General features: G+C 44.6%; 1 protein-coding gene across 1 annotated transcript; it reads left to right on the forward strand.

Moving 5' to 3' along the window:
- Positions 1–472: 472 nt before the first annotated feature.
- Positions 473–5,982, forward strand: LOC138417202 (pancreatic trypsin inhibitor). The gene is made up of 3 exons (XM_069546994.1): positions 473–1,081; positions 4,782–4,973; positions 5,420–5,982. The coding sequence occupies exons 1-3, from the start codon at positions 982–984 to the stop codon at positions 5,443–5,445; spliced, it is 318 nt and encodes a 105-aa protein (XP_069403095.1). The 5' UTR covers positions 473–981; the 3' UTR covers positions 5,446–5,982.
- The last annotated feature ends 2,756 nt before the right edge of the window (positions 5,983–8,738 follow it).

The raw sequence follows: 8,738 nt of genomic DNA on the forward strand, positions 1-8,738 counted from the left end.
ACAGGGCTTTGACTTCTCAGGGAGAAGGAATATATATGTCTGTTGCCTCCATTGCTTCCACAGCAACCCTGTGATGTGGTCAGCGCTGATCTCACCTGACATGTAAAGACACGGGGCACTGGGGGATTTACATCCTCAAGTACAAAGTTAGGAGAAGGCAGAGCCGGGACTCAAACGGAGGTGCTCTGATTCCAAAACCCCTGGGGAGAGAGCAGGAGGAAGGGGGTGGTTGCAGGTGACCTCCCAAGGTCCCCTGAGGTCCACTCTGGCAGACAGCCCTTCTATGTGTGAAGCCAGGTGAGGGCCAGCAGGTGGCCAGGCTGTGGAGACATGTTCAGCTCCCTTCTTCCCCTTTGCCCCCTCCCCTTACTCCCTTTTCTTCCCAGAAAACAGACTTTGTGCCACAGATACAGAAGCTCTTCCTCTAGCTCAGCCTCTGCCTGGATAAATGCCAGATAAGCAGTGTACATCCAGGCAGTTGAGATGCTGCCTCAATTGTTGCAGAAACGTGTCTCTGTAGTCTGAGTCAAGTGATGGTGGGGGCACTGATGCCCAGAGGTGATGAATCTGCAGGAGACTGAAAAGGAGGACTTCAGCTAACATACTGCTATCCATTTATCCATCTTTTGATTTGTTCTCATCCACTCACAGACCATCCATCACGGGCCATGCCCCGCCCTAGGTGCTGGGATGCTCCCTGAGTGACCATATTGGACAAGATTCCACCTGTGGAATCACAATCTGTGTTTCCACCAGACCCACAGCCAGAGTCAAGTCTGAGAAACACTGTGACTGGGCATTTGGCCCCAGCAGGCAGAAACAGGAAGTCTGGTTCTGCAGGGAGATTACAGACTGTCTAAGATCTGACCCCAGATCTTCCCTTTCCTCACTCCCCTCCTTATCTTCTGCTCCCACCCTTCATCTGGGGTATGAAAGGCACAGTCAGCCCCCAGCTTTCCCCAGGAGCCCTCCCGCAAGGCCATGAAGATGAGCCGTCTCTGCCTCTCCATAGCCCTTCTGGTCCTCCTGGGCACCCTGGTGGCTGGCATTCCAGGGTGTGACACCAGCAACCAGGCCAAAGGTGAGTCTTGGCTCACCTCTCCTCTAAAACTTAGGGTGGGGAGGAGGAGAGTCCATAGAAGGCACAGGGGAGTAGGGGTTGGGTGAGTGTTGTCAACCCTCTCTGGATTTCTTCTTATAAATTGGGCAGTTTTCACTCTAGGGACATTTTTTGACCCTCAATAGATATCATTGTGTGTTAAGTTTTGGGAGGAAAAAAGCATTCCACCTGACTCTACCATATCAGGGACCTCATCTCTGAGACTCTCTATTCCTGGTCACTGCCTTACCCCTGCACCTCACATAGCATCATAACAAAATCCATATTTGATCCTTGTCTCGATTCATGCCCCAGGCCTCCTGAAACTCTAGGAATTCACTGTATTTTTGTAAGTAATGAGATGAGTGAAGGATGGGACCTTAGATAGTGTCTGGGTGGGACTGGATTCCAGAACATGCCGCCAGGTGATTAAAGGGTTAGAACTATCAACCCTGTCCCTCTGGGGAGAGGAGAAGTACTGTGTTCAGTCAACAATGGCCAGTGATTCTATCAAATTACCCACCTCCGATCCTTAATCAAAACTCAAACACATCGGGTTCAGAGAGCCTCAGGGGAGGTGAAAACATCAAGGGATTGTGAGGGGGGGGAAGTCCTAAGAGGGTCTGGAGCATCAGCACTCCCAAGTCCCCATTTGACCGATATTTCTTCTCCATTTGTCTGTCCCTGAGTTTTATGCTTTATAACAACTGAGGACAGTAAGTAAAGGGTTTTTTAGAGTTCCATGAATGACTCTAATAAGTTATTGAACATGGGAGGTGGGTCGTAGAACCTCTGAATTTAGACCCAGTTGATCACATGTGTAAGTGACCGCAGAAATTGTTATCAACACTTGAAGTTGGGTGAAACTCAGGGAGCCATACTCCACCCTGTGGGGTCTGGGTCACCTCTGTAGATTTAATGTCAGAAGTGAATTGACTCCTGGATACCCAATGGGTATTGGGGAACTGGTTGCTGTTGGTAGAGACCCGCATGTTGGGGTCAGGGACAAAACCCAGAGTCACTCTTTTCTATCATTGGTGTCTGGGTTGAGGTTCAGAGACCAGGGTCTATATTATGTGGAGCAGAGCAGTCAGAACTCCTTACCAGTTCTCTGCATTATCAGAATTCCTGGTAGAATCAGGTGAGTGAGCAAGTGAGTGAAGTTGCTCAGTCATGTCTGACTCTTTGCAGCCCCATGGACTATAGCCCAGCAGTCTCCTCCATGGGTACTTGATTAAATGGGTTGTAACAGGATAGTGTCTTGTCCTGATCCTAACATTCATATGGTGTGTGTTCTGGGGCAAGTAATCTGCAGTTTCTTCACCTGAATAGGGGGACCAGGTTACATGAGTTTCTTAAAAGATTACCAGTCATGAGTATGAAGAGTTTACACTTTCCTGACCAATGATGTCCATTTCCCATGAAAATATTTTAGTCCAAAAGACTCATCTATCTACATTTCCTCACCACTCCTCTAAAAAATTTATCTTTCAAATATGATCATTCCTCTATTATGAAATTAATCAGAGAGTTGAGTGACAGCTGAGTGTCTTCCCCCCAAAGGCAACTGCAGGCAGAGCAGGAAATGCAATACTTTTCTATGAGTTTGCTCACGGGGCCAAGACTGTTTTTTCCAGGCTGGTACAATATTAATCAAAACTCAACTCTCTTCTTCTTGCCTCCTGGCCAGACTATTATTTTATTTTCCTATCAAGATATAGAAAGTTAGAAGTAGACTCACAATTATATAGGCAGGCCTCATCATCAAATACACTAACAGGAATTTTATTATATCAGCCTTTTCAATGACTGTGCACTTGGCATGAGGATGAAATGGGAGATTTATTCCCTTGATAAATATTCATCAAATACTTATACTTTTGTCCCTAAAAGCATATTTCTTGATATAGGAAAACAGCTGTAAACAAAATATAGTAAAATAATATGCCTTCTAAGAGGGATACAGACTATAAAGACGGGGAAATCCTATGCCAGGTCATGATGAGTGTTGTGAGGAAGGAGAGTTATGGGGATTCAAGAGGCTGAAGAGGATCAGGGAAACCCTCCGTCATGATGAGACATTAAGCAGAAGCTGCCAAAAAGGAGCCTGATGTGTCTGAGCAGCAGCCAGGACCAGGGTGGCTGAAGCTGAGTGGGTGAGGGGAGGGGAGTGGAAGGGGATGAAGCAGAGAGGCCACGCGGGCAGGTCATGAGGAACCGTCCAGGACTTTATAAGGATAAGAATTTGACTCTGAGAGAGCTGGGAAACCACTGAGGGACTGGTCATGGGAGCAATGAGATCGGACTCGAGTTTTAACAGGGTCTTTGTGGCTGCAGTGTGGAGCGCGGCCTCTAGGGGGCGAAAAGCAGAGACAGGGGCCCCTGGGCAGGCGGCTGCAGTGGTCCAGGGAGCCATGATGGAGACTATACCTGTGTTGTTCCCTGGGTTGATTCCAGTTCTCTTGAATAACCTGAATGACTTGCTATGTTAATATATCTATGGAGGCTTCATCACACATCATGATTCATTCAATCTTTCGTCATTCTTGATTGATTCAACCTCCAATCCCTCTCCTCTTCCTGAGATGTGGAGACAATGAAAGAGGGGAAGGTAGGAATGAAAATTCCCACACCCAACTCACCTAGTTGTTTCCCCTAACAACTTATCCCCATTCTTGGCTTTGGTTCAGGCTTTACAAAAGTCATCTCCCTCACATGATAAAAGACTCCCCTTTGCTCTCATCTCTTAGGAAATTCCAATGTTTTAGGAGCTCTGTGCCAGGAATGGGATGCAGACCAAGTTAATATTTCTTTTATAAATCACAGTATCAATATTTCCTCAATATTCTATTATTCCAGTCTCCATGAGGTAACCAAAGTAAACACCAGTGTGTTTTCTACCATGCCTTTCTCCATTTACGACATGATTTCCTCACACTTTTGTAATAGTGATGGGTCATGCAGCCCTACTCAACCATTGGCTGGCATCAGGTGGGCACCTTCATCAACAGATAACTTTAAATGAGCAACCCTTGGTGGTCCAGTTTAGCCATTGCCACTGTCGTTGCCACAGTGGGCTCTTCGCCCTCCCCCTCTTTTGTATAAAAGGAACAGGAATTCATACTGTGGGAAGATGGTTTTCTTGAGACAATAGCATGCCATCATCTCCGTGGGCCCAATTTCCGATTAAAAATGTTATTCCTAGTTCTCTGGATTATAGGCTGGTCCTGAGGTGAGCAGAATGAGACTGGGCTCAGTAATGCTTTCTTTTTTAACGGTGGAAGTTTCAACCACACACATATGTAGAAAACATAGTATTATAAAAGCCATGGATCCATTGTCCAGCTCCAGTAATTTTTATACATGGAGAGTATTTTTATATGTGTCCCTCTTTTGTGTTACTTTTGAAACTAATCAGTAGCATCATGCTAATTAATCCGTAAACATTCATTAATGCCATGTAATTATCTATAATATTGCCTTGTCATTGTCACACCTAACAACATTAATAATAATGTCCTGGAAAGCAGGGTATCAAAAGGCCTTTTCACATTTCACACTTCTGCCCACCCCCTCCTCCCCATCACTCTCTATCACAAACTGGTGGTTTTAGTTGTTCATCTTGTAGACGGACCTGTGATGACCTTCCCTCTCTTTAACCAAGATCCTCCCATCCCTGCAGCCCAACGGCCTGACTTCTGCCTAGAGCCTCCGTATACGGGTCCGTGCAAGGCCAGAATGATCAGATACTTCTACAACGCCAGGTCCGGGTTCTGCGAGACTTTTATATATGGCGGCTGCAAGGCTAAGCGTAACAATTTCAAGAGTGAGGAGGACTGCATGAGGACCTGTGGTGATGATATTGGGCCTTGGGGTAAGACAGGGGGCAGGGCAGAGGGAGAGCGGAAGGGCTAGGGAAAATGGTGGCGCTCAGAAGGCCACACACCTTTCCCAAAAAGTGATTTTTTTCCTCGCTGCCTCCCAAGAGAAGGGGCAGGAGTATCTGTGGACTGAGCATGTGCTCCATGGACCAGCTTGGTGAAAGGTCACCCCCTAGAAGCCCCGTCATAATCTGAGCCTCCTCACATGCTCCCATTTTTCAGATGGGAACACTGAGTCAGTCACTCTGCAGAGAAAGTCTAGAGTGCTCCTCAGTGCCCCACCTCAGCCTGGAAAATTCCCTTGCTTTTTGTTGGTTACCTTGGTCCTGGGATGACTGTGGTTGCACACTTCTGGGATGGTCTAGGACCTGTCAGGGTGGACAGTGTCCAGGTCTGGGCCTTCAGAGATGTCAATCAACAAGTTCCTTTCCTTTTACAGAGAACCTGCAAACTGTGCTCCCCTGAGATGCTGAAGTATGAGGAGGACCCACCCAAGGCTGGTCTCTAGCTGCTTCTGAAAAATTTCAGCCTCCTTTTCTTTCTTCCCCTCCTCAGCAGAAATCTGTCTCTTTCCTTCCTCCACAGGTCCACTTACTTTAGCCCTATCTATCCAGTTTGCTCTAAGCACCATGAAAGCAAATCTTCCCTTTATCCCTCACACTTCCCACAATTTCTGGCACAAAGGAGACAGTCCAAAAATATTTGAGGGAGGAAGGAAGGAATGGAAGAACAATGCTCCCCATGACTGGAGCATCTGTAGAGCCTGAGATTTGAATCTGGATTCTTGTCCTAATCTTCCTCACGGCATCCTTACTTTCATCCTCCACCCCACCATCACTGCTCTCCCCTTGCCGGCGAAAGTAGAATTTCCATCATCGAGTTTTCAGCTCAGGTGTGGGAGAGGTCTTTTCATGAATGAAGCCTCTTCCTGACATTGATTTGAAGGTCTGTGGCTTCAAAGAGTCTTGCCTTATCTTTCAATAAATGCATATTTTAATTAAACTAACTGGAGTGGATTGTGTTGTTTGCAACTAAGAACCTTAACCCATAGGTCCCATGGAAACGGTGGTCTTTCTCATTTTATGCAGATGGATGGGGAGCTCCCCATCACCTCTCCTCAGACTGAGCCCTACCAAGGATAAGGGGCCAACCCCTTATATTGACATCGACCTCTTATGGCCATGCCAGTGTACACAAAAGACTGGCAGAGAGATACCTCAACAAGAAAACTTTTGTCCTTTACTTCTTGGGCCAAGTCAAACTTTGGGGCATGTTATTTTCATGAATTCTCAGAAGAAGAAAAGAAGGAGCATGAGGCTCAATTGTCAATTTGTCCTTAGAACCCTCTTCCCTGTCATTGTTTTGGGATAGTGGACTTCCAAGCTTAAGAGGACCAAGCTCACATTTTGTGAGCACTGGCCATTTGCCAGGCTCTGCGCTTGTCACTTCCCCAAAATTATCATTCTTTCTCCTTCCTTTCCCCTTTGGTAAGTAACCATAAGTTCGTTATCTATGTCTGTGAATCCAGTCTTATTTTCATACCACATTTCTTAAGCCAGTCCTCTGTTGATGGGTACTTGCACTGTGCACGTCTTGGCTATTTGTAAACAAGGCTTTTATGCACCTTGAGGTGCATGTATCTATTCAAATTGAAGTTTCTTTTTTCCACATATATACCCAGCATAATATAGTAGTTGATGGTGTAGTAGTTCTATTTTTAGCTTTTTAAGGATATTCCATACTGTTTTCATGGGAGCTGCACCAATATACATTCACACCAACAGTGTACAAGGCACTTTCCTTTTCTCCACTCTCTCTTCTGTATCTTTTATTTCTAGAATTCCCAGTGATAGCCATTTGACTGATGTGATGTGATATCTCATTGTCATTTTTTAATTATTTATTTTTTAATTTAAGGATAATTGCTTTACAGAATTTTGTTGTTTTCTGTCAAACATCAGCATGAATCAGCCATAGTTGTACATACATCCCCTCCCTCTGTGCTGTGCTATGCTTAGTCACTGATTCGTGTCTGACTCTTTGCAACCCCATGGACTGCATCCCGCCAGGCTCCTCTGTCCATGGGGATTCTCCAGGCAAGAATACTGCAGTGTGTTGCCATTTCTTTATCCAAGGGATCTTCCAACCCATGGATCGAATCCAGGTCTCCCGCATTGCAAATGGATTCTTTACCATCTGAGCCAAGAGGGAAGCCCAAGAATACTGGAGTGGGTAGCCTATCCCTTATCCAAGGGATCTTCCCAACCCAGGAATCAAACTGGGGTCTCTTGCATTGCAGGTGGATTCTTTACCAGCTGAGCTACCAGGGAAGCCCTTCCATCCTTCTAATAATTAGCAATGTTGATATCTTTTCATTTGCCTGTTGGCCATCTGTATGTCTTGTTTAGAAAAATGTCTCCTTAGGTCTTCTGCCCATTTTTAAATAGGATTTTTTTGTTTTCTCAATGTTGAGTTGGAAGAGCTGTTTGTACACTTTTGATGTTGACCTCTTATTGGTCACGTATTTTGCAAATAGTTTCTCCCATTTGGTAGGTTGTCTTTTTGTCTTGTCAGTGATCTCTTCCTCACTGCCAAAGCTTTTAAGTTTAAGTTTGATTAGATAGGGCTTTCCTGATAGCTTAGTTGGTAAAGAATCCACCTGCAGTGAAGAAGACCCTGGTTCAATTCCTGGCTTGGGAAGATCCCCTGGAGAAGGGAAAGAATACCCACTCCAGTATTCTGGCCTGGAGAATTCTATGGACTATATAGCCCATGGGGTTGCAGAGTCAGACACAACTGAGCAATTTTCACTTCACACTAGATCCCATTTGTTTATCTTTGTCTTCATTTCTTTTGGCACCGGAGACTGGTCAATGAAAATATTGCCTTGATTATGTCCAAGAATGTTTGGCCTGTGTTCTCTTCTAGGAGTTTTATGATATCTTGTCTTATATTAAGGTCTTTATTCCATTTTGAGTTTATGTTTGTATATGATATGAGTAGAGTGAAGTCGCTCAGTCATGTCTGTCTCTTTGTGACCCCCATGGACTGTAGCCTACCAGGCTTCTCCATCCATGGGATTCTCCAGGCAAGAATACTGGAGCAGGATACCATTTCTTTCTCCAGGGGATCTTCCCAACCCAGGGATTGAACCCGGGTCTCCCACATTGGAGGCAGATGCTTTAACCTCTGAGCCACCAGGAGTGTTCAAATTTCATTGACTTACATTTAGTTGTTCAGCTTTCCCAAAACCTTTTGCTGAAAAGACTGTCTTTTCTCCATTGTATATTCCTTTCTCCTCTGTCATAGATTAATTGACTCTAGGTGCATGAGTTTATTTCTGGGCTCTCTATTCTGCTCTATTCCATTGATGTCTATGTCTGGTTCTGTGTTAATAAAATACTTTTATTGCTTTAGCTTTGTACTATAGTCCGAAGTCTGGAAGAGTCATGACTCAAGCTTTGTATTTTTCCCCCAGGATTACTTTGACAATTCTGGGTCTTTTGTGGTTCTGTACAAATTTTATGGTTATTTGTTTTAGATCTGTGAAAAATAACTTGAGTATTTTTATATGATTTGTCATTATAATCCTCATTTTCCAGTTGTTTTTGTAGTTATTCTCCATTCATTTCTTCTTTTTGTTCTTCTTTTTGTGGTTTGTTGATTTTCTTTTAGTATGCTTAAGTTCTTTTGCTTTTAATTTGTGTAACTCTATTCTGTTTTTGATTTGTGATAACCATGGAGTTCAAGAATGTTGA

This window comes from Ovis canadensis, chromosome 13 (genome assembly GCF_042477335.2).
Source record: "Ovis canadensis isolate MfBH-ARS-UI-01 breed Bighorn chromosome 13, ARS-UI_OviCan_v2, whole genome shotgun sequence".
In the NCBI taxonomy this organism is placed as follows: domain Eukaryota; kingdom Metazoa; phylum Chordata; class Mammalia; order Artiodactyla; family Bovidae; genus Ovis; species Ovis canadensis.

What these genes read in the sequence shown, in the direction of transcription:
- LOC138417202 (XM_069546994.1), top strand. Translation starts at nt 982, where the DNA reads ATGAAGATGAGCCGTCTCTGCCTCTCCATAGCCCTTCTGGTCCTCCTG. An exon ending in CACCAGCAACCAGGCCAAAG is followed by an intron (nt 1,082 to 4,781) that starts GTGAGTCTTGGC and finishes CCATCCCTGCAG; the next exon opens with CCCAACGGCCTGACTTCTGC. An exon ending in TGATGATATTGGGCCTTGGG is followed by an intron (nt 4,974 to 5,419) that starts GTAAGACAGGGG and finishes TTCCTTTTACAG; the next exon opens with AGAACCTGCAAACTGTGCTC.